At 45.4% G+C, this 26,573-nt stretch overlaps 1 protein-coding gene across 5 annotated transcripts in view; it reads left to right on the top strand.

Annotated features, from left to right (window-relative positions):
- Positions 1-26,573, top strand: part of LOC109922848 (RNA-binding protein Musashi homolog 2-like) — a 295,031-nt gene that overhangs the window by 256,795 nt on the left and 11,663 nt on the right. For 2 of the 5 annotated variants that reach the window (XM_048612469.1, XM_048612466.1), the window contains 2 exons: positions 10,525-10,587; positions 13,017-13,225. In XM_048612469.1, coding sequence (XP_048468426.1) covers positions 10,525-10,587; positions 13,017-13,225 — 272 coding nt within the window. Of the gene's footprint in view, positions 1-10,524; positions 10,588-13,016; positions 13,226-18,650; positions 18,734-26,573 lie in introns of all 5 variants that reach the window. The other 3 variants (XM_048612467.1, XM_048612470.1, XM_048612468.1) reach the window with 3 other exon arrangements.

The following is a 26,573-nucleotide window of genomic DNA, read 5'->3' as shown; positions in this document are numbered from 1 at the left end:
GAAAAGGGTCTAGGCCCGAAACGTCAGCCTTTCTGCTCCTATGATGCTGCTTGGCCTGCTGTGTTCATCCAGCTCTGCACCTTGTTGTCTCTGTTACTTAACAGGATGAGTTTTAAAAAGAACTCAGAAAGTTGTCTCGCCTCCGAAAGACACCCAGACCAACACTTGGACTGAAATAAAGGGGGAAATCCCAGGGAGCGTTTCAGCTCAGGGCCTCATAGCCCTCTCTCCGATCACCCCTCAAACTCCTTTGCTGGGAGGAAAGTGGCCCTGTGGCTACAGTTCCTCATTCTGTAACCATTCTGATGTCTCTTTGTTACTTCTCATGGACCCTCCCATCCTTCCTAAAGTGTGGCCTCCTGAGCCGAATTCAGTAGCTGAATTGTTAGCTAACCACTGCACTATACAAATTGTATATGTACAACTATATAGGATATTTAGGTTGTATACCAATTTCTATGGCATACATCAATATACATAATAATCTAATATGCGATAGATTATATATGTATCAATATAGATTGCATACGTTTCATTGCATAATATATCATATTTCATATATTGCATAATGTCAATATATATTGCTTCAATCTCAATATAAGAGCACAATAAGAAATAAGAGCAGAAGTAGACCATTCAGCCCATCCAGTCTGCTGCACCAGTCAGTGAGATCACAGCTGATCTGATCATCCTCAACTCCATTTTCCTGCCTTTTCCACACAACCCTGATTCTCTGACTGACTAAAACTTTTTCTGCATATATAATCAACAAATAATAGTCACCATTGTGCCACAGTCTCATTAGAGAGGGATGACTGGTGGTGAGTTTAACCTGGGGGCCACCATGCCTTAGGTGAGGGGCAAAGTTGAGAAGGTGGGATGGTGCCAGAATTGAATCCACACTGTTGGAGTTACACTACATCACAAACCAGCTGTCCAGCCAACTGAACTCCATAGGTCAATATCAATGGTATATATCAATATATGGTATGTATCTCTCTCTCTCACTCTGCGTGTCATTCATATGTGTCACCTCATTGTAGATTAAGTTTACTGGCTGGATTTAACAGGAAACTGTTCACAGACAGACAGTGCCATTGGCATAGTGACTCCCCAAGATCCCACTGCTGCTTGTGTAAGCAAACAAAACAAAAATGGAGTTTAAATGGCTCCAAGGTAGATGCTGCCTGTGAACTCTCTGCGCTGTTTCCTCACCCTCCACACAATGTGCATATCAGACAGACACAACCAAGTTGAACTGCCTCCTGTGGAACTAATGAAAGCCCTCTGTCCATTGGGAGCTGGGGGGGGAATGGAGTCACTGCTGCACATATCCACAACTGTTGGTGTAGGTCAAATTGAAGAGATTCGCGCAGGCTTTGAGAACGTAACTTGAATTGATTTTTATTATAATTTCAGTTCGTGTTTTCTTTTGACTCCACTCAAAGAAAACCTCTGTAATTTTCAAACAAGAAAGACGTTTTCTTTGTACATGACGGATTACATTCCCCATGTCTTTTGGGAGCTTTTGCCTTGTGCCTTTATTTCCTGCATGTGCTAAATGTCAAGATATAAGTGGGCTTTGAGCGAATGTTTTTTGTGTACTTGCAGTGGGACCATTCACTGCCCCACACCCACCAACATCCCCTGCCGTTAACCTGTTTCTCATGTGTATGTGTGTGTGTGTGTGTGTGTATGTGTGTGTGTGTGTGTGTGGCAAGATGCTTCAATCAGGGGGCACTGCCCAAGGTCACTGTATGGTGACTCCCAACTTACTCATGCATTTGGATTCCCCTTTTTACTAGTCATGCTCTTTGGGATAAAGTCACAGTCCATAGACTACAGTGGCATGACTGTGTCACCCCATCGACTCCTTTAAACAGAATGTGACCTTTGATCTGAGTAGAGGTTGCTAACCATCCAGGATTGCCCTGGAGTTTCCGGGAATGAAAGATGAATGTTCTGGATGTGGTGAGGAAGATCACAGAGCTGTTAAAAGAAGGGGGCATTTTGTTTTTAACCTTCTTTGAGCACTTTGAATGATTAGTTAGAAAGCAAGGGGTTGGGTCTGGGTAGGATGTTCTGAGGGTCAGTGTGGACATGTTGGGCCAAAGGGCCTGTTTCCACACTGCAGGGATTCTATGATTCAATCATGGGATAGGTTGGGAGAAGGATTTTTTGGCTTGGTTGGTTGGGGGCAGAATTGGAGATCCTGTGGCAAAACGTTCAGGAATATGCCCAAGTCGGATTTGGCAACCCTATATCCAGGGCTGGACAGTGTTCCCTGGTGAGACAGCGCCTCCTTCAGGGTTTTGTTGGTTGGCACTAAGGTCATTGAAGGAACTGTTAGCATTGATTAGAGCTCAGCCTGAGGCCCTTCCTGTTTACCCATCACATTGTCAGGATAGAGCAACAATATTCACACATGGTGCCTCTGGGACCACCATGTCTCTCTGTCCTCCACTGTAATAATGCTCATGCATATTGTTTTATAAAGACCTAAACAGATTAAAGACTGCAATAAACAATGGGCATTCAGTCCTCCAAGCTTCTGGCTTTACTTGCACGTGGTTGGACGGTCAGACTGTTACAGCAGCAAGTTTTGCAAACTAAGCCATTTCACCGGGAGTCAGGAGAAAGATTCCAGCCCCACATTCTTGTGACCTCCCATTGCAGTGTGATGGGGCATCTCCCGTCCATGTGTGTGTAGTAGTGAAAAAGTACTAGGAGCAGCAATAGGCCATTCGGCCCCTCATTGCCGGCTTCGTCATTTAATACCATCATGGCTGATCTCATCTCGGCCTCAACTCCACTCTCCTGCCTGCTCCCCATAACCCTTCAACCCATTACTAATTAAAACTCTGTCTGTCTCCTCCTCAAATTTATTCAGGGTCCCAGCATCCGCCTCACTCTGGGGTGATAACTTCCACAGATCCACGACCCTGTGAGAGAAGTAATTCCTCCACAACTCTCCCTTAAATCTGCCATCCCTTATCCTAAAACTGTCACCTCTTGTGGTGAATCATGACATTTTGCCAACCGGGGGGTGGGGAGGAGAGGTGGGAGGGGCAGGTGTAGCAAGCGAGAGAGAGGACAAGAGAGGGAAACGTTTCAGAGGATTGCTGCTGAGATAGTAGGAACTGCAGATGCTGGAGAATCCGAGACAACAAGGTGCAGGGCTGGATGAACACAGCAGGCCGAGCAGCATCAATGTTGTGTCAGAGGATTGCTGCTATTGGAATTGGCTGCCTGATCTCGCAGAATCCTCTTCAGTGCTCTGACTCTCTGTAGAGTGAGGACCTACACAGCAACTTCATACAGACTGAAATAAGCAGAGCTCTGTGCAGACCAGCCGGCTGACCTGTTTCTCGTCACTGAATTCTTTGTTGAGGAACATGAGTGTTGCACATATGAGCGTGATTTATTTTGAAAAGTTTCCTGTCCTCCTTTACTCTCCAGCATCCCCCACCCCTTGTTCAATCTCCTCTACGTCCATCCGCTGCGCTGCATGCGAGGATTTTGTCTTTCCAATCGGAATACGCTCTCTCTCCGACACAGTGATGGGCCCAGAGAATGACAGCCTGTCCCTGTCCAACTGAATTCCAGCCTCTGGTGTCATCTGTACAGAATTTCCTCAGTGGTTTTCCCGATCTCCCACTGTAATGCCAGCCAGAAATCCCGGGAGAACGTGGCTGGTTCCACTCAACATTTGTGGAAGTGACGGCTAAATGTCTGGAGGGAATGTTTCTGGGAGATCAAAATGATCGCACCCACAGCCAGAGACTCAGCAGGCTGAAGCAATGAGTTGGATTTATTTATAAAATCAGAGAGAAGTCATAAAACACAGAGAGTTTGTCCACTGGGATTTAGAACGTCCAGTTCATCAGAACTCTCGCCAGCCCTCCTTTGATATGGCTCAGCGGTTCGCACTGCTACCTCACAGCACCAGGGACCCGGGTTCGATTCCACCCTCGGGTGAAGTTTGCACATTCTCCCCGTGTCTGCGTGGGTTTCCTCCCACAGCCCAAAGATGTGTAGGTTAGGGTGGATTGGCCACGATGAGTTGCCCCACAGTGTTCAGGGATATGCAGGCTAAGTGGGTTAGCCATGGGAAGTGCGGGGATAGGGCAGTGGATCTGGATGGGATGTTCTTTGGAGGGTCAGTATGACCTGCTTCCACACTGTAGGGATTCTATGATCAACATGTTGTGAAATCAAAGCCACCTTTCGCAGTGATGCAGAGCTGACATGCCCTTGTGTGGGGAGCTTCGGTGAATACATAAGTCTGCTGGTTGAACTGCCTTCTGAATCCAGCAGAAATAAAAGAGTCGTTGCCTGGCCTCTTTGAGAAAGTTACAGTGGTATCACTGAGTAACAATGGAAAAACCATGTAAGAGTTTTGGACTGGCTGAGATGTAGGTGAGGCAGGTTTAATACGTACCCAGTAAAGACAACTTGTAACCTTCATCACATCGCAACCGTATGAACACCACTGAACATTTGGGGCCAATCTAGTGAGTTTTTTTTTATAGAATCCCTACAGTGTGGTAACAGGCCCTTCAGCCCAACACGTCCACACACACCCAGACACATCCCCCTATAACCCACCTAATCTAGGCATCCCTGAACACTATGGGCAATTTAGCATGGCCAATCCACCCTAACCTGCACATCTTTGGACTGTGGGAGGAAACCAGAGCACCCAGAGGAAACCCATGCAGACAGGGGGAGAATGTGCAAATTCCACACAGACAGTCGCCCGAGGGTGCTGTAAGGCAGCAGTGCTAACCACTGAGCCATTATGCCGCCCCCAGCTTACACTCTTCTGACCCAAAGTCAGAGGCGTTATCCACTACGCCACTGGCACACTACGATTGTTATTCACTTGTCCCTGACATTAACACCTTAACTCATTCTGCTAATTCCTAAAACTAAAGCCCTTTCAGAGGTAAATTAAACACGTAATCACCTTTATTTGGAAGGACACAGCTGTGTTGTATTATTGTGAATTTAAAACTAAGATACAAATTTGGTGAATTGAAATCAAATTTACAGAAATGGAATGTTGGTGTTCATGTTCCACACTGGGTCCCTTGCAAACCACTTCACCTAATCCCATCGGCATATCCTTCTCAGACAACAAGGTGCAGGGCTGTATGAACACAGCAGGCCAAGCAGCATCATAGGAGCAGAGAGGCTGACGTTTCGGGCCTAGACCCTTCATCAGAAAAAAGGCATATCCTTCTGTTCCTTTTTGCCTCATTACTTAGAGTCAAAGAGTCATAGAGGTTTAACTGCATGGAAACAGGCCCTTCGGCCCAACTTGTCCATGCCACCCAGTTTTCACATTTAAACTAGCCTCATTTGCCTGCGTTTGGGCCATATCCCTCTGTACTTATCCCATCTATGTACTGTCTAAATATTTGTTAAATGACAAAATTGTACTCACCTCCACCACTATGTCTGGCAGCCCATTGCAGACACTCACAACCCTCTGTGTGAAAAAATTGCTGCCTTGGACCCTTTTGTATCTGTCTCTCTCACCTTAAACCTATGCTGTTGAGTTTTAGACTCCCCTATCCTGGGGAAAAGCTGTTGACTATCTACCTTATCTATGCCTCTCATGATTTTGTAGACCTCTATAAGGTCACCCCTCAGTCTCCTATGCTCCAGGGAGAAAAGTCCCAGCCAATCCAACCTCTCATCATAACTCAAACCTTCCAGTCCAGGTAGCATTCTAGTAAATCTTTTCTGCACTCTTTCCAGTTTAATAATATCCTTTCTATAGCAGAGCAACCAGAACTAAACACAGTACTCCAAACGTAGCCTCACCAGAGCCTTGTACAACCTCAAATTATATAAGTAACCCTTAAATGGATGTATGCCATTGGCTGTAATCATTCCATGTGGGAGCAAGTTTCATATTCTCATCACTCATTGGTAAAAAGGTTACTCCCAAATTCCTGAATGGATTTATTGGATGCCGTCTTATACTTAAAAAGTGTTCACATGGATTACACAGTGGTGAACATCACAGAGTAATGTGCACTTTGTTGAAGGGTCTAATCTGCCTTTTTATATGTGTGCTGTCTCCTGAAGTTTTTAAATGTTAGTCCATTGTTGTTTTCTTTACTCATCCTTGGGACAAGGCTGTCCCTGACAAAACCAGCATTTATTGCCCGTGAGAAGGTGACACTGCTGCAGTTCGCGTGGTGTAGTGATACCCACAATGCTGTTAGGGAGGGAATTCCCCGATTTTGACCCATTAATACTGAAAGAACAATGATAATAGGCTCAGAGAGGGACTTGCAGATAGTGGTATTCCTATGTATCTGCTGTCCCCGTCCTTCTAAGTGGAAGAGGTCACGGGGTTTGGGACCTGCTGTTGAGAGAGCCTTTGCTAGTTGCTGCAGTGCATCTTTTCGGTGGTCCACGCTGCTGCCCATGTGCCCCAATAGCGTAGGCATTGGATGCTGGATAGGGCACCAATCAAATGTCTGCCTTATTCTGGACAGTGTCAATCTTTAGAGTACTGTGTGGGCGCCACTCCTCTGGGCAAGTGGTGTTGGGGGTTGGTGTTCCATGCACTTTGGACTTGTGCCTTGTAGATGGTGCACATGCTTTGGAGAGTCAGTAGGTTGCTGCTGTATTCCCAGCCTCTGCCCTGTAAAAGTCATTGCTTAGCTTTCTCCTCTCTGTAGAGCTGGTTGAGGTGACACACATCAATGATTGTCACACCCTTTGACAGCCTTTTCAATGTGGATCATAGATGGCTTCACAGGGGCAGCAGGAAAACTTCCCCACGCCCCCACCCCCACTATCGCCAGCACCACCGTCTTCTGCAAGTTTGGGATGGAGTCTTTACTTTTCTCTTTAAATGGATTGACCCAGTGCTAACCATCAAAACCAGTCAACTCATTGCCTAAACCACTCTACATTCAATCTTGCACCTTTGTCATTCCAGTGCTTAACGTACCTTTGACATTCCCGTTAAAAACAAAATTAGCTGGTGACGTTCAATAATAGGACTATGTCCCTGACTTCCCTGACACTCAGGATTTCCTGGAGGAACCTGCACCTGGGAAAGGCTGGTGACCTGTCCCAGATCCAGCAGGGAAGGTCAGTTCTCTTCCACGGTTACCGCAGCAGAATCCCCAATTCTTTCTTCCTGCTCTGTGTTTTTCAGCACCGTTTGTTACTGACGTTGGTGAGACCTTGCTGAGGTCCCATGTGTGTCAGTATGATCACTGCGTAACACAGTCCGATAAAGTCGGTGCTTTAGTTAAAGATGGTGAATGAAGGGCAGGGGGCAGACAGACGCCTATCACGTTCACACAGGGCAATTTACACCAGATAAGAAACCAAAAATGACGGAGCGTGGAATGAGTTATGTTTATTTTGACATGATAATAATAAGCTACCTCCAGGAAAATACAAATGATGGCACCCCAACATGGTGCCACTGGTGGGAGAGTCACAGTGTTTGGCATTAAGAGTAGGTTAGCAGCTAGAATTTCTGCCTGTTTAATGAATTCTATCTACCTAATAATATCACGAAAGCATTTAAGAGTTGACTTTAATTATATGCATCTATTATAACTTCAGTGCCTGTGCTTTTGTGATTTAATCAGGCACCTCTGAATGCCTAATGAGTCTGTGTGGGCATGTTTCCCTACTGTTTGGAGGTTTAACAAGGTGCTGATGCTGTGGCTGTGATACCGCGCTGCAATTTATGTTAATAGCCGTTAAAAGTGCGTGTGAAATTCAGAGTGGAAGCACAGGAACCCATTTACATATTGTACCAATTAACATTGGGAAGAAGGGTGAGGGAATTTCTGTTAGTTGGTAATCGTCAGGAATGCACATAAAAGATGGTGAAAACCTTTGATTCCACTGTGTGCTGGTGTATTTACATGTTTGCCCAGTGCCTTTTTTGAGATGGTGCTGCTGCAGATAGGATGGATGGAGAGAGGAGGTGGTGGAAATGAGCAGGAACCAATTCTAGTCACTAAAGCTGGAGAGATTTCCAACGAGGCCATTTGGCCCATCACACCTGCGCCAACTCTTTGAGCCAGCTGACCAATTTAGCCACAAAGCAAACCCTTGCAACAATCCCTGAACATTAGACCCTTCAGTTAGAAGTCCAGGTGCCTCTTGAAAGCTTTAAGCCATATTCTTTGTGGGGGTTGGGGGGTAGTCTCAGCACAGGAGCTCTTATTTTGTCGCCTTGTTCCAGAAAGATTTTAATTAGTTCTTTCCTCATCACTCTTTGGTCGTAGCTACAACGTAGTAAGCCAATATCGAGTGGTCCTCCAGTAGGCCCCATCAGCTGAGCTCTCAAAATCTGCAACACACTTTCCGCCAGGTTCATCGGCGTGCAGAATTAGATGCCTGCAGGCCCACTAACTTGGGACCAAAAATGGACACCCTCCAGCCCCTACCCCAAACTCTTTCACCGAGACTATCCCCACACAATGACCCAGCAGGTGGGAGACTGAGGATGTGACTTGTGAATAATATGTAGTATCTATGGGCACGGATAGCGTGAATAGCCAATGTCTTTTCCCCAGGGTACGGGAGTCCAAAACTAGAGGGCATGGGTTTAAGGTGAGAGCGGAAACATGTAAAAGGGACTTGAGGGGCAGCAGAGTTGTTGTGTGTATGGAACGAGCTGCCAGAGGAAGTGATAGAGGCAGGTACAGTTATAACATTTAAAAGACATTTGGACAGGTACATGAAGGATTTAGAGGGATGTGGGCCGAAGCAGGCATAGACGAGTTGGGCCGAAGAGCCTCTTTCTGGGCTGTATTACTCTGTTTACCAGGAGTATGACTGCCTTCTACTGGCGAGTGTAGTGTGATGGCTAATGGATGGTTTGACAAGAAGTTGACACGTTTGCACTTGTGAGGTGAATCCAAACCTTGGGATCCATAACACAGTCATCAATAAAATTTACTAAGGAATTCAGGAGAAACACCATTGATTGTGAGAATGGGGAATGCGCTGCCATAAGGACATGAACAGCATGGAAGTCAGATAGACACGATGGAGAATAAATAGAAGAAGATGCCAATGGTGGCAGACGGGGCTGTGGCAGCGGGTGGGGAACACTTGTGTGAAGCATAGACCAGTTGAGCCAAATGGCCTGTTTCTGTTCTTTTTTTATTCGCTCACAGGGCATGGCCATCGCTGGTTGGGCCAGCGTTTATTGCCTGTCCCTATTTGTCCTCAAGAAGGTGGTGGTGAGCCACTTTCTTGAACTGCTGTAGACCACCTGCTGTAGGAACACTCAACAGAGCTGTTAGGAAGGGAGTTCAGGGATTTGGGAAGAGTGACACTAAAGGAGCGGTGATATCCTTGCAGACTTTATTGTGCTTCGAGATGGTAGTGGTCTAAACCTGATGTGAATGACACCAGTGACGTTGAGTGGATATCTCACCGTGCTAGGTTGTGAAATTGCTGAGAACTCACTGTGATCATAGATAACCCTGTGAGGGTACAAGCCCAAGCAGTCTATCCTCCGTGCCCAATTGACATGTTTAATGCTCACCTCAGTCTCTGAACTGAAGAACAGTCACCCACAATCTTCAACCAATTTTGGTAAGAAATATTGCCCGCATCCACTGATCAGGTGGCACTACCGATGTGATCCAGGGATAAAAGGAATGTGGTTGGACAGTTGACTGAAACCAGTGTTGTTTCTGTCAGACATTGTCACATAGTTTTGGGAAGGATTTCAAAAGGGAATGTGTATCTTCTTGAACCGCCCCCTAGTCCAAAGTAGGGAATGAGATTCCCGTTGGCTTGCACTGGAGTGACGCCGGTTCCTGGCACTCTGATGTGAAGGGGCACAACTGCTTTGGGGTATTGTTAATGCTGTGCCGCTGTGGTGCCACCTCTATGTCTCCTTTCTGCCCCAAGAAGATCTCTGACCCACCAGGGTTCAGCTGAAATGACTCTGTGCTTAGGGCCACAGTGGGTTAATTACATTAGGTTTGGGTAGGTAGTTGGGAGCAGGCATTGCAAGCAGGCTGGCAGTGTTTAAGAGGGCCTTAAGAGTCTTTCTTCTGTCCCTAACAAAAAACATCTTGAATTTAGATTATGAGCAGTTTGGTGACATTTCTAAACAGAGGCTTGCAGCCTTGGCAGTTAGTTAAGGGGCTGTAGAGGGGTCGGCAGGGAGAGGAGACAGAACACATCCAAATTGCTGAAGTTCCTCAGAAAAGGAACCTTCCCCTCAGCCATGTGACTGCTGTTCAGAATCGAGGATGGTTACAAAACTTCATGCTCAAAGCGATAATTGGCAGAGGGTTCAATGAGATGCCGTGGACCCGTTAGACACAAACAGTACACACTTTGCGATTGATTTTGTTCTGGGAGGTTGGGGGAGGTTGCGGGAGGTTGCGGGTTGGGTGTGATAGTGGGTACAGTCAAACCTGTCCCAATGGTCACCTAGTTTGAAGTCGCCTATCTTAAGCAGCCAGTTCTTCTCAGAACCAACAAATTTCTAATTTAATTAAATAGGGTCTGCACCCGGATTAAACAGCCACCTGCTAACGTGGCCACAACCACTGGTAAAAATGACAGGTAAGCAATGTAAGTAAATTGGAACCTGCATCTTAGAGATTAGTTTGTCACCCTGATACGCAGTCAGGATCTCTGTCCCTGTGGGGAAGAGGGTGGGGGGCGTCGGGGAGGGATTTGGGGAATGACACTGAGCACAAAGGTCTTAACTTCTTGATTGTTCTTCCCCTGCTTTCCCCATCTCCCCCCTCCCCACAAATAAATACCCCAACCTTGGTTGAAATGAACCACCTTGGGTCAAGCTGGAAGGTGACTGTTTAATGCAGGTTTCACTATAAGCGGGATTTGGAGTGTCCTTCAGCAGTAATTGTTACTTCCAGCTTTACTTCGAAAGCAAATGGCCTGGGTTGGGTAGACAGCCACTCTCCCCCACCCCCTCCGGCACCCCCCAGCACCCCTGTTCCACCATTACTGGCAAAGTCACCCACCACCTCCAATGGCGTTGAAAGTTGTAGCTAGCATTCTGAAGGGTCAGACACTTCATTGGATTAGACGTTGTCATCAACGCCACACGCAACACCCACATTTGCAAAAAGTCTGCCAGCTCTCACAGCGCGTTTAGATGTGATGTAGCCAGGTTGTAGTGAAGAGGCAATCTCAGGGTGGGAAGGGACTTAAAGAAGTTGCAGTCAATCTCGGAGGGGAGACACCTTGAGATACTGTCATGCAAAATTAACACGGAGATGTTTTTGATTGTCCTGTTCTGACACGCCTGCAGAGCAGGTGGGACTTGAATCTAGACCTATAGGGGCACTTGCACTGCGCCACAGATGCCCCTGAAAATTAGCACCTGCCTTGACAGGAGAACGCTGATGTTGCAATTAGAGATGTGACAAAAGGCCAGCGTGTCAGTTGTCACCTTATAGTTGTCGCTTCATTCCAGGGAAGCCATCTTGGCATAACCCTATTGCTTTGATTTGCTTTCTTCCCCCTTTCCCTCACTACCACCTCCAGCTAAAAAAAAAGGTTGACTTTGTTTCATTGCAGTTTTCACAGCAAGAGAATTTTCTTCTTGTGTAAGCTGTCACCATGAATTGAAGCTCCAAGTTTGAACAGATAACTTCTGATCCATTTTCCCAAGCTCATTGACTAAGACAGGCCACCTTAAATTCTGAGAAGCGATGCTTTAAACCAACAGTGGGAACTTGAAATCATGAGGGACATGGCTTCCAACTGCACATGCTGCATTCCCTTGGGGTCTTCCAGTGAGGAGGTGCTGTCCCTCATGTCAACCACAGACCATGTGACAATATCAACCAAAGTGGTTCATTTTGCGAAGAAAGACCATCAACAGGAACTCAGTGTTCAAAGGCTGTGTTCAAAGAAGGGGCCAGTTCCTCATTGTGATTTCAATGTTCCATTTATGTGGGGATCTGGTGGGTAAACCTGTCCTGTCAGTTGCCAAACAACCACCATACAGACCTGGGTCCACTGAAATGGGAATTCTGAAGCCTTTTGAACATCTGTAAGTGCAGTGTTACTAATGGCGTGATGGACGGGAATGGCAGAATTGATGCGAGGTGGGAAGCGGTGAAATTAGTCTCCAGCAATTCCAGACAGTACCCAGTTTTACTGCCAAATCCCATCTTTGCTGTTGGAATGGAAGTGGAAGAGATGGGGTGGTGTCTGCAGATATGTAAACTGGCCTGACAATTCGCTGTTTATATTAATTTATATATTTTTAATCAACCCATTCAGATGTGCCTCTGGAGCAGGTGGGACTTGAACCCGGGTCCCCTAGCCCAGAGCTACCACAAGAGCCCTTTTACCATTTTTATATTTTCTCCAAAGACTAGTTTCAAACCCGGTGTTTACGATAGTCCTTTGGGATAACCAATTCTCCCCTTTTCACTGCCGAGCCCCGTGGTGACAATCTGCTTTCCCTGTGGGTGTTTCTGTCCTTGTTTCTTTTTTTTGCACTTTGTCCAAGCCATCCTAGAAGCCGACTAGTTTCTTCACGAGGCCCTAGACTTTGCTAGAACTGTTGACTCTTTATGTTTAGACTCTGGATATCGTTCACTGTAGCTGCCATTTTATTAACATGCTGTGTGGTAGAATTCTAGCTCCTTTGTAGTTTGCATGGGATGTGAATGCTGTCTCAACACGGCCTGATCTAGAGATTGTTATTTCTGCATGAGCATCAGATCTGATGTGACGGAAGGTGTCTCAACATGCGCCTCTTGGTCTTATCTGTGTTGAATGACTGTGTTACTTGGGGATGGTTGATGGAAGTGGGTTGGGGTGCCTCGGAGCTTTTTAGCTGTAGTAACGAGCTGACTATCCATCTCTCGTAAGTACTGCTGTTGTCTTTATCGCATGGCCTTGGATTGAGTGTTAGAAAAATGGGGCCTTAGGCTGTCGTAGTGTTTGGCTTTTGATTTTGTGCATGCCCTGCTCGTGCCTTATACCCAGCTCTATTCTCTACACACCAGTCCTGAATAGCTACAGTGCTCAACCGAATTATGGCGCCCCTGCTTCTCCAGCAGGCACCAACCCACCCCGACCTGGTGGATTTCCTGGAGCCAACAGTCCAGGCCCGGTCGCTGATATCTATGGTACGGCCAGCCAAGACTCTGGTGTCGGTAACTACATGAGCGCTACCAGTCCCCAGCCTGGCTCTGGCTTTGGACACAGCATTGGGGTAAGTGAGGTTTCGATTCACCCCTCTCCTCTCTGTTTACCTCCATCCACTTCACTGTTCCACTGCCTTCCCTTCTCTCACTCTCTCTCCCTCTCTCTCTCTGTCTCTCTCTACTTTGCACTTGTTTTCCACCCTTGCCTAACACAAGCATTTGGTCTGAAACTAAAACCATAAAGAGCTGAGAGACAATCCCTCCAACCCTAACCTCTGACCAAGGCTTTTTCCTTCGGTAGGTAACCTCACAGACCACTGGTCATCTACAAGTGTTGCAAATCCACCCAATATTTGAGGCATGAGGCACCCGAGCTCTTCTGAGAAGATCAACAAGCACGTTTTAAAGTTTTTGTTTAAATTGGGTGACAGTCATGTAATGGAACAGTTATATCGAGGAGCTCAAAGCTCCAAGATTTCGAAATGACTGGAACACAAGTACAGCCTCGAATATCTCTGAAATCTCGCATAAATTAGCAGCAGTCCCTGATTGCTAATGATGCTCTCCTCTGCCCGCCACTCACCGGTCCTTGCAACTCAGTTAGCCTTCTCCATCAGAGCACAGGGTGGCCAATATCCGTCTCCCCGACGCCAAGGTCAGAGGTTGGATTGGCTTTCATCTGGAGTGTGTTATCTGTATCTCCTGAGCAAGTGAACATTGTCACATCCTCATTCTTTCTATTTTGTTTGGTGTAAAGAGGTAAAGTTTATTGGAAATTGTTCATTTGAAAGCGGGCGGGGGTGGAAAATGGGACGATTGTGCTATTTTGAACAGAAAAGTATAAGTGATGTATGTGTGTGGATTTTAAAAGTTCCATTACGTACATTTTGTCCTTTAGCTGTTAAGCCATGTAACAGTAATAATTTTCATATCCATGGCACAGGCGTCCTGTACAGGTATATAAGAAAAAGTCCTCGAAGTACAGTTAGGGCACATCATCCTATTGTGGGTGAATCACAATGTCACACTCCAGAAGGTTCAGTAACTCTAATAATTAATACTGAATGTTTGCTGTTTAACTTGCAGTTTTTTTTAATTAAATGCATGGTTAGCAACATTTGCTTAAAGAAAGTGAAACAAAAATATTTCTGTCTGTAAACAACTGCCTGTATCTCGACCATGAAACAGAAAACGATATTTGGAATGTGTCATACTCAATGGGGCAGTGGGTGCCCTAGTTATTCTATTCCTCAGGATTAAAAGATACTGAAATGTTACATGCAACGGGAGAGGGAGGGAGCATGAAAATGTTACATGCAACAGCCCCAGAAAAGCTATAGATATTATACACAACACGATCCCGGATATTATACATTACACCCAATGAGACTGGAGGAATATTGAATGTTACACACAAAAAGAACAAGGAAACCTTCAATGTTACAACAAACTATTCTTTACAATACAACAATGACATTAAACATACTAGATACAAGAAAACCAGGAAGCATTTACAAGATAATAAATCTGGGCTATCAGACATGTTATGTAGATCATGATCATACTAATTAGCTGCTTCGGGGCTGTATGAATGGGTATTTCCTACGCTTGAGCTTAGTGTCACTGTGGTTCTCAAGTTGTAGTTGCAGAGGGGGACATTGGGATTTTTACGAAGTAATTAAAAATGCAGAAATAGTCACAATCCTTGATACCAGTCTCAAAAGAGTATGTTTATATCTTTGGCCAAATGCCTGTAATATTTCATCAACATAATTTGGAAAGTTTGAATTGGCAAGAGACAGAAATGCTTTTGTTGCATTTTCCTTAAGGCTAGTTTAATGAATGATCTGATGCTGTGTGCAGCATGTCTGGCTGGAAGATTGCCTTCATGATGATCCTAGTGGGCAGTGTTTGCGTTGGTCTGTGGAGGCTGCGATGTTTTGCCTTCATCCAGTAATGGTTTCTGTCCCTTCCCTCATTTGGTTTTTGTTTTTGGTCTTTCTTCTCTACCCTTTTGGTGGCTCGTGTCGGGTATGGTTCCACTGAGGGTGTGGGGGACAGATACCAATTCTTGCCTGCTAGCCTTGTCTGGTTGCTGGCACTGTCCCAGACTCGTTTGGCATCTATGCACATCCGTTTTCCAGTGGGACCGAGTGATGACGGAGCCAAAATCCTGGTTCATTTTCAGTTCTCTCACTCTGGGCCCCTTCCTCTCTGTGCCTCCCCCCCTCCACAAACCGAGACCTCTGAATTCAGACTCCTAAACATCCATTTTGTTTCTCTGCATTCCCATTGAATTAGGAACTGTTGTTACTTTTCAGTCAATGTAAGAGAGGATCCTACAGTCCCCCCCTCGATGGACCCCTGTGATGATTTCCTTTCCCAGGTGACCCAACTAAAGCCCTTCGAACCGTCTTGCCAGAAAGATCTGGAAAGTAGTTCTGCCAAGTCTTTAGCTATTCTGCTCTACATTGTACCTGTGGCTATTTCAATGGTCAATAACTACAGTAATTTCTCATATAAATAGACAACAAAGTCTACTCAAGAGTCTCATTCATACACAGTCACCATACCATTAGCTAACTTCTCTGGTCCCATCCCTCAACAAAATTATCCTTCAAATAAAGCTGTAATTCAGAATGAATTTCCCTGTGGTTTATGGGGAAGTAGCTTGACCTGGAACTGTCAGCTTACGATCTGAATGCTGATATTTCTTTCCTAAATGTTTTCATTGCTAATGTGAACACAGGAATTAGCAGCAGCAGTAAACCACACAGCCCTACCTGACCGCTGTGCCACTCATGACTGATTGTACACCCTTACACATCTTCCCCTTCCCTATCCCTATGCCCATTGATTGACTTAGTATCCAAAATCCATCTAACTGGACCTTGAACATCCTCAAAGAGTGAAAATCCACAGCCCCCCTGAGAGACACAATCTCAAAGATTCGACGTGAAGAAATTTCTCCTCATTTCAGTTCTAGTTCTAAATTCACCAGTGAAGGGAAACGGCTCTTTTCAGTAGCTACTCTGTCAAGGTCACCTTTCAATGAGACCATCCTTTGTGCATCTCGACTCTGGAGAATATAGGACCATTCGATTGAATTCTGATCCAGCCAATATAGACCAATGAAATGAAATGCTTTGGATTTGAAACTCGCCTTTTAACTGTATGTGTTTGCGTCAAGATGCTGTGCTCAAATATTAGATGTGTTGGCATGAACCCATATTAATCCTGAAGAGAGGCTGTCAGTCCTATTAAGATAATTCATTGCCAGACCCTAGCGTATCACAACTGGGCTCTCACTATGCTGTGACCCTGAAGATATGCGATGGTGTATCAATATATGACTGAGAGTCTGAAATTCCTCTTCCCCCCCTTCCAAGAGGGACCTTAGCCCCATTTATGTTGCCAACATTGAAACCTGTGCAGAAGTAACGGAATGGAATTTGACACCTGCTCATATCCTGGCTACGTCCTTTCAGGATCAGTGCTTTGTAAATTCTGTGCCATCTCTTGTGGCTGAGAAACAGCATCTTCTGTTTCCCAATCTCCTTTCCCATCCCCTATCATAGATTCATTCTCACTGCATAACTCTGGTGTTTCTCCTCCCCACCACCTCCTGCATCTCATTCCCATCATGAATGAAAGCACCAGAGCGTTTTTGAGTTTCTCCGAAGCCTCACCAGGCTGCTGGATTTGACACTGAGCCTCTCGGAGGAGGGAGACTCCTGCTCTGTGCTGAGTTTGCCAACCTAACATTGGAAATTTCCTTGTGTGAATCGGGCACCAGTCTCTGATTTCTGTCCTCTACTGGAGCATTGTACGTGTATCCACGGGGAATGCAGGGATAGGCCTGAGGGGTCCTTGAATGAAATGGCCTACGTTCATTGCGTCTGAAGAATGGACCTTTTGGCCAAATATTGAAGGGTTATTGGCACCCAGCACCAATACAAGATCCTAGTTACTGGGGTGGGACAAAGGTCAGGATGGAGTCAGAGTACAGCAGAAACACCAGTCAGATTTGTCCATTAGTACCAAACCCAGCAAGCCCAGAACAAAAACAGAAGTTGCTGGAAAAGCTCAGCAGGTCTGGCAGCATCTGTGAAGTAAACAAAATCAGAGTTAATCTTTCGGGTCCAGTGACCCTTCCTCAGGACAGCAAGCCCAGAGTTCATTAATCACTCACCCCACTAACCAGGCCAAAAGGTGATGGTTTTAAGAGGATATACATACCAGGACAAGTTGGTCCATTCTGTAGCCCCATGACTGGTAACAAAACTTGAGAATACAAATTGGGAAAAACAGATCAGGGTAGATTGGGGATTGACAGCCTCTCCAAACTGTGATGCAATGAAGAACTGGTCAATTCGAATACAATATGTTCCTGGTCCAGATCCCAGAATTCCGTGTTTCCAATATATATGTGAGCTTCCAAACATGAGTTGTGTATAATATGATTTGTTGCTTTTATTATTCTTTAAACAAAGGTTCAGGTCCCTAATATTACAGAAGTGCAGGTCCCTAATATACAGTGATACAGGTCTCTAATACACAAATCTTCAGGTCCCTAATATGCAGAGGCTAAGGTCCCTAATATATAGATATTCAGGTCCTTAATATCCAAAGGTTCAGGTCTCTAATATGCAGAGATGTATGTTCCTACTACACAGAGGTTCAGGTCCCTAATATACAGAGGTGTAGGTATCTAAAACACAAATATTCAAGTCCCTAATTAATAGGTCTGTTTGTACAGAGGCGTAACTCCCTAATATAGAGAGGTGATAGAAAGAGTATGTAGAAACTATACTCTATATTGTTTCCTTACAGAAAGGGTAGCAAGTAATGGCACCAAGAGCCACTGACCCCAATAACAAAGATGCTAATTCTTATGGATTTATATAGTGAGGAAGCAACACTTAAATTGATGTCTATTTCTAATCTAATGTTGCAACTGTTAATCACCTTGATCATTATGAGAAATTGTCTGTAAAAAGTGTTTTACATACCTCCCTCCCTTTAGATCACAGAGTATCTGTGAACGAAGAAGCCAAATGTGTTACATCTGTTGCATTAGGTGACAAGTTGGTATAGAATTCAGCTTAAAATAATATCTTTCCCAAACAATGACCAAAGAGTTGAATGGGCCAGAGGAAGATGGTTCAAATGACGGGGATAATATTATTGCCCACACAAACTGGACCATTGAAACTTCCCAACCCACATCGATTCTTCGAGCTTTGTGAGAGTTTTCCCCTCATTGCTCTAACACTCTGCTGACTTATTGCCTCGCTAACCAGTCAGGGAGGAAGGTGATTCTGAGACGCCACCTCTTAATGGACTCAATGCAAGGTCACTTCCTGTAGCTAAATCATCACTTTTCTTTTGGTGTTTGCAAGTTCTTGTTAAAGAAAGTAAAGAGAAAGAGTCTTGTTTCCTTGTTTGCATTTGTATCAAGCACTGACGGACGTAATAACTGTACAATTTTAGGGACCTTTGATCGCCACGGCATTCACAAATGGATACCATTGAAAGCAAACAGGTGGTTGGTTGGTTGCCATCTCAGGTTTGAGGTATTGCATATTATATCTCTATATGTAATATATTCCATTCCATTTCCCTTCCTTGTTTTTCCTAAGGTAGCTAACTCATCAACACACACCCACATTTCCATCCTTCCCTGTAATCCTTACTTACCTAGTCACTGCTTTCCCACTGCTACACAATCTGAGGACAGAAGGCAGCGTGGGCCTTGGATGGCATGACAGGTTAGTGATCCAAATCCCTCCGCTCCCTCTCTGGGGTTGGGGCCAGGAGGAGCCTGTAGATGTTTCCTCGGTGGCAAAGGATAGCAATACTTGGATTGACATAGCGCCTTTCACCACCTCGGGAACCCGGAGAGGCACCTTGGAAGTTTAGTCGTCCTTTGAAGTGCAGTCATTGATGTACTGCAGGAAGTTACGCAGCCAATTTGCACAAAGCAAGCTCCTGCAGGCAGCAGTGGGGCTATGATTGGATAACCTCCTCTGTTTCAGCCATGTTTATTTCATGGATAGATGTTGGCCTGGCACAATGTTTTCTGCAGTGGGTGGGTGATTTATTTAGATGCAGCCCCTCAGAATTTTATTTTTGCATGGCCACACACACATGGCAACTTAAAAGATACAGATTTGTGCACAGACTGCATGACAGTATGGGGTCTAAGAATGGTCAGCTTGACACCCATTGAGCAGATAGAAGTCCACAGGTCAATACGTGCTGTCCAGTTTGGCACACATCGCCTTGACTAGCAATCAAAAACAGACTGATGTATGATGGTTCAATTCCACCCTCTGGCAACTGTCTGTGTGGAGTTTGCACATTCTCCCTGCATCCTCATAGGTTCCCTCCAGGTGCTCTGGTTTCCTCCCCCAGTCCAAAGATGTGCAGGTTCGGTGGACTGGCCATGCTAAATTGTCCATCGTGTCTAGGGATGTGCAGGCTAGGTGACCTAGCTTAACCATGGGAAATGCAGGGTTACAGGTACAGGGTTGCGGGGGGTGGGGTTACGGGTGAGATGCTCTTTGGAGGGTCAGTGTGAACTCGATGGGCCGAATGGCATGCTTCCATACTGTAGGGATTCAATGAGTAAACTAAATCAAAGTGATTTAACATTGAGAGAGGGGCCACTACTAATGTCTAAGATCCCATGGTGCTGTTTTAAAGAGGAGATCTCTGCAGTGTCCTGAGTCAAGACTCATCCCCTCCAGCAACACCACTTAGAAACAGCTTATATAAAAAGGTAAAGACACTACAGTCTTATCAGACCATAGGGCTGCTCTATCATTACAGAGAGAGAGACAACTGATTGTTGTTTAACCTGAGGGTCACCAAGCATCAGTTGAGGGGAGGGCCCTTTATGATAACCTCAGCCGGTGCCAGAATTGAACCCACTCCTTTTAGCATCACTGATCAGCCATCCAGCCAACTGAGCTAGCATACCTCCAAAAGCTTATATCGATGTCACCTCACTCCAGGTCAAGAAAACTTGTCCCTGATTGGCTGAAAGCAAAATACTGCAGACACTGGAAAAATGTCTGAAACAAACACAGAGAAGCTCAGCAGGTCTGTAGAGAGAGAGAGTCACGTCAGATATGAAACATTAACTGTGCTTCTCTCTTCACAGGTGTTGCCAGACCTGCTGAGTTTTCTCCAGCACCTTTCCGTTTTTATTGTTCTCCGCTTTTCCTTTCTCTCATTTCAACGAGTGACGTAAACATCATTTATTTTTAATGCAAAAATCTTGTTTTGTGTTCAGGACCATGTAGTGAAGGTGCTTTGAGTTGTCTAGTTGTATGGGTGAACACACAATGCTGTGTTGTCCTGAAACACAGGGATCGAGAAAGCCCTTAAATTTTATCCTTGTTTTGTGTTGACGATGGGGAGATGGACCCAAAGTCAGTTACACTGTCAAGGTCAAAATGTCATCATCAAGGTTCAGAGATATCACCAAATTTAAAGAGTGACCAGGCACCGTCCACTTTGGCTTTTAACAGCCTGTGGGAGGATGAGAAGACAGAGGGAGTTAAGGTGAGTGAGAGGAGGAAGAAATGGGCAGAATGGAATTTTTTTAAGGGGCAAGATAAACAGGAAATTTTAAATGAAGCAGTGTAAATAAAATGGGAGAAGGTAAAGCAGGCTGTCATGGTGGGAAACAGAGGCCTGTTCTGCCTTAGGCAATCTACAGGATGATGGTGACACACCCACCAAGCTTCGTTACAGACTAAAGAATGGGATAGAATTTCCACCACCAGCTGTCTTCAGTGCTCTCTAGGCACTTTTGTGTTTAAGGGAGGCAATGGCCTAGTGGTATTACGGCTAGATTATTAATCCAGAAACTCAGCTAATGTTTTGGGGACCTGGGTTTGAATCCCGCCAGGACAGATGGTGGAATTTGAATTCAATAAAAAATTCTGGAATTAAGAATCGACTGATAACCATGAAACCGTTTGTCCATTGTTGGGAAAAACCCGTCTGGGACACCAATGCCCTTTAAGGAAGGAAATCTGCCATCCTCACCTGGTCTGGCCTATGTGTGACTTCAGACCCACAGGAACATGGTCAACTCTTAACTGCCCTCTGAAATGGCCTAGCAAGCCACTCAGTTTAATTCAATCACTACAAAGTCTCAAAGAAATGAAATTGGACAGACTATCTGGCATTGATGCAGGCACCAAAAAAGTTAACGGCAGAAACAGCCCTGTTGCCCCTGCAGGGTCTCCTTACTGACATCTGGGGGGCTAGTGCCAGTATTGGGAGAGCTGTCTTACAGACTAGTCAAGCAACAGCCCGACATAGTCATACTCACAGAATCATACCTTACAGACAATGTCCCACACACCAGCACCACTGGAAATGTCCTGTCTCACCGGCAGGACAGACCCAGCAGAGGTGGCGGCACAGTGGTAGACAGTCAGGAGGGAGTTGCTCTGGGAGTTCTCAACATTGACTCTGGACCCCATGAAGTCTCATGGCTTCAGGTTCAACATGGGCAAGGGAACCTCCTGCTGATTCCCACATACTGTCCTCCCTCAGCTGATCAATCAGTACTCCTTCTTGTTGAACAACACTTAGAGGAGGCACTGAGGGTGGTGAGGGCACAAAATGTACTCTGGGTGGGGGATTTCAATGTCTATCACGAAGAGTAGCTCAGCAGCAGTACTACTGATCGAGCTGGTCAGGTCCTAGAGGACATAGCTGCTAGACTGGGTCTGCGGCAGATGGTGGGGGAGCGAATAAGAGGGAAAAACATACTTGACCTCATCCTTACCAATCTGCAAGCTGCAGACGCATCTGTCCAGGACAGTATCGGTAAGAGTGATCATTGCACAGTCCTTGTGGAGACAAAGTCCCACCTTCACATTGAAAATACTCTCTGTCATGTTGTGTGGACTATCACTGTGCTAAATGGGACAGACTTCAAACAGATCTCGCAAATCAAGTCAGGGCATGCATGAGGCGCTGTGGGCCATCAACAGCAGCAGAATTGTACTCCAGCACAATCTGTATCCTCATGGCCCGGCATATCCCCCACTCAACCATTACCACCAAACCAGGGGATCAACTCTAGTTCAATGGAGAGTACAGGAGGGTGTGCCAGGAGCAGCACCAGGCATACCTAAAAATGAGGTGCCAACCAGCAAAACTGGAATCAATGGTTATCGGGGGCAAACTCTCCACTGGTTAGAATCATAGTGGCATATAAAAGATGGTCATGGTTGTTGGAGCTCAGTCATCTCAGCTCCAAGACATCTCTGCAGGAGTTCCTCAGGGTAGTGTCCTAGTCCCAACCACCTTCAGCTGCTGCATCAAGGACCTTCCTCCATCATAAGGTCAGAAGTGGGGATGTTCGTTGATGATTGCTCAATGTTCAGCACTATACGCAACTCCTCAGATGCAAAAACCTGGACAATATTCAGGATTGGGCTGACAAGTGGCAAATGATGTTTGCCCCACACAAATGCCAGGCTATGACCATCACCAAAAAAAGATAAATTAACCATTGCTCCATCCCTGAATCCCCCACTATCTACTTCATTGGGGTTACCATTGACCAGGCGCTAGGAATATTGCAGCAAATAACTCACCTCCTGACTCCTCAAAGCTTGTCCATCATTGACAAGGCACAAGTCAGGAGTGAGATGGAATACGCCCCACTTGCCTGGATGGATGCAGCTCCACCAATACTCAAGAAGCTTGACACCATCCAGGACAAACCAGCTGCTTGATTGGCACCAGATCCACAAGTATCCACTCCCTCCACCACCGATGCTCGGTAGCAGCAGTGTGTACTATCTACAAGATGCACTATAGAAATACACCAAAGATCCTTTGACAGCTCCTTCCAAACCTACGATGACTTCCATCTGGAATGACAACGGCAGCAAAGACATGGGAACGCCACCACCTGCATGTTCCCCTCCAAGCCACTCACCATCCTGACTTGAAATTATATCACCGTTCCTTCACTGTCGCTGGGTCAAAATCCTGGAATTCCCTCCGAACGGCATTGTGGGTCAACCCACAGCAGGTGGGTTCGAGAAGGCTGCTCACCACCACCTTCTCAAGGGCATCTAGGGACAGGCAATAAATGCTGGCCCTGCCAGTAATGCCCAAATTCCACGAGTGAATAAAAAACCTGTAGTCTTTACCCACTCAGTTGTTGAATTCGAAAAGAAATTGGACAATTGCTTCAGGGTGACAAACTTAGCAGATGTGAGGATGAAGTGGGGGAATGGGGCTCACCGGATTGCTTTACAAAGAGCCATTTTGGGCTGAATGGTCTCTTTCACAGTCAGAAGGACCCTAAATAACAGAATATCTACACCCAAGTCTTTGTCGTAGAGTCATAGTGTCATGTCTTGTGGGACTAAGCTGTATTGGTGTAAGTCATGGATCAGGCTACCAAAGATCAATCAGGGTGTAAAAAAGTATGGAAGAATGCTAGTGAGGAGGAAATGGTTTTCCACACTGGCTGTACGTTTTTAGAGCAGGTCATTCACTATTCCACTCTTGGAAATGCCAGTGTCAAATTATTGGGAATCAATTGATGGAAACCAAGCTCAGTTCATCAAATTCCTAAACTCCCAATTTATGAAAATCCTGTGTTTACAATTAGTAAAATTGCCCCAATCCTATCAGACCATAGGGCTGCTCCCTTGTTCATATGGGTGATGGTTTAGCCTGAAGGTCACTATGCCTCAGGTGAGGGGAGGGGAGGGGTTCAGAAGTTGAATCCTTCGTGGTAATCTCAGCTGGTGTAAGAATTGAACCTGTGCTAGTTGGTGTTATTCTGCACTGTAAAACCAGCTGTCCAGCCAACTGAGCTAACCAGGCCCCAGTTAATACAGTGCACAGAAGTCCAGCTAGGTGATGCCGGCCCCATTTTTAGACTTTGCAAAATGTTGAAAAATATGAGGAAATTGTCCCACGCTGCTGATCCAGACTGACTTCCTACCCAATTGTAACAATCAGCAACCAATTTCTTGCGCTCCTTCTCTCCTTCCCTATGTCCCAATATCAGTGGGATAATGAGCGACCCTGTGTTTTTGCAGCCCTTGAATAGAATAGTCTTAGCAAGTGCAAGATGTCCTGACTGTTTCAGAAGCCACTCAGTTCCTATTCTGTTGTGTTGTATCTCCTATTAATGCACTGGTTTTCCTCCCAGTGTTCTGGCTATTAATTTCAGGCCCATTTAGCCTCCTCCTTACATTCTGGTTTAGTGTTTCTTTTTTATTATCCACTTATAGGATGTGGGCATCTTTGGCCAGTCCAGCATTTATTACCCATCCCCAGTTGCCTAGAGAGCAGTTAAGAGGCAACCACATTGCAGGCCAGACCAGGTATAGGCAGCAAGTTTCATTCTCTAATGGGGATTATTGACAATGGTTACATAAGCTATCCTTAGACTTTTAATTCCAGATTTTTATTGAATTCACATTCCACCATCTGCCATGGCAGGATTTGAACCCAGGTCCCCAGAAGTTTACATGGGTCTCTGGATTAATAGTCTAGCAATAATACCAGTGGGCCATCACCTCCCCATTTGTGTGATAAGTCTTTCTGACGCCAGGGCTCACTACTGTCCAGCAGTGGACACTCGCTCAGAGCACATCACACTTCTATCCAGGCTCGATGGACAATCTTAATCAGAGAGGCATCCTTCAATTTCCTGGCTCAGTCTGCGCTCATGTCTGCTTTTCTAACTTGACCAAGTGCATGCCCTTTTGGCTTGCCAGTTAAGATGCTTGCTTTGCTTTTTCTATGTGGTTGTGCAGTCCTAAGTCAAGTATCATAAAAGCTTGCCGTTCAACCAAAGGCCAGCTTCTGGTCGCAATGGTGAATTTTTGTACCTCCCACACGCTGGCGATTTTAGCAGGCTGAAGCGGACCAAGCTTTGTCTTCCAGCTGGTTTAATCTCCTGGACTGAAACCCATTTCTCCATTCCAAAGAGACACACTTGCCTCTTTCTGTGAATTAAATTTGTGAACCAAAATTCAAATTCATGGCCATCATTCGTCATCCAGTCCGATTTTGGCTGTCCCTGGGTAACCATGCTCTGGGATTCCTGGAGTGCTAGTGGTATAGATTGCTGTATGGAAGGTTGCCAATTAACTTATCTGAACCCAGGCCCCAATTTTGCCAGCTGAATGCAGGACCATTGGCCTGAATTTTAAGCAGCAATCTCATGCTTGTAAATATTTAACGGATGTTGCTGCAAAGTCTACATTTTCGGGTGGCAGGTGCTGCAAAGTAAAGCTAATCCACTTCTCAATCAGAGGGACTCTGTCTGCACTGTACTTAGCAGGAGACCATTGAGAGGTTTAAATGCTGTACTGTCAAAATATGACAAGGACCTTGCAATAATGCTAGGAGTTAAGGGCATATGAGAACAAAGAAGACTATAGTGCCAACAGAAGACCATTTGGCCTATCTAGTTCTTAGAAAGTGCCACCCAATTAAACACGTTCACCTTGCTTAATTTAGTAGAAGGGTCAATCAAATGATTTTAAATGCCTCTGGCAGAGTAAAGGGCATAAATATTAGACCAAAGCAATGTAGTCACACCCTAGTGTCACATGATGTCAACCCAGGATCAAATATATGGGGGAAGAAACAAATTGACCACCTATCAAACTGAAATTCTCTTCGTTTGTACTGGATTTGTATAAAATGTAGTATATTAAACTTATCAGGAACACATGCAGAATAGAAAAGAAGTAATACCGTTACATTGTCTGTATAATGAAAGCACTGTGCTTAGTAAATTAATTGTGTTCCAAACTTTGGCTCCTTGCCACTCACTCTTCAAATATTCATCGAGATTGTCTGCAGATAGAAATTCCAGACAGATAAAATACCACTGGGATACGGGGTGTTACATCAAGTCAACAAACAGGAGTTGTGAAGGGGAGGAAAATGTAAGTGGGGGTGAGTTGCAGACGTTCCTATCCATGATCACCCACACAGGGAAGGAGGTGATGTTTGTGGTTATGTAACTGGACTAATAATCCAGCAATCCCAGGCTATTGGTCAGCAGGGTCATGGGTTCAAATCACACCACGGCAGGTGATGAAGATTGAGTTCAATTTAAAAAGTCCAAAATTAAAAGTTGGCCTAATGGTCATTGCTAATTGTCGCCAAAAAAAACCCAAATCTGTTCACTAATGCCCTCAGGGAAAGAAATCTGCCGTCCTTACCTGGCCTGGCCTACATTTGGTGCTCATATGAACAAATGCTTAAAAAACTACTGAAAGTCTCAGTCACACAATTGGGGAAAGGTGTGTAGCTGCAAAAAGATTTTCTACCCTTCCCCACCCCCCCACCAACCAAAGAGCGAGAAGAATATCACAGGCAGGTCTGGACCATGCTGCT

The sequence above is a fragment of the Rhincodon typus genome, chromosome 26 (assembly GCF_021869965.1).
Source record: "Rhincodon typus isolate 14 chromosome 26, sRhiTyp1.1, whole genome shotgun sequence".
NCBI lineage: Eukaryota > Metazoa > Chordata > Chondrichthyes > Orectolobiformes > Rhincodontidae > Rhincodon > Rhincodon typus.
This window is presented reverse-complemented; position numbering and strand designations above follow the sequence as displayed.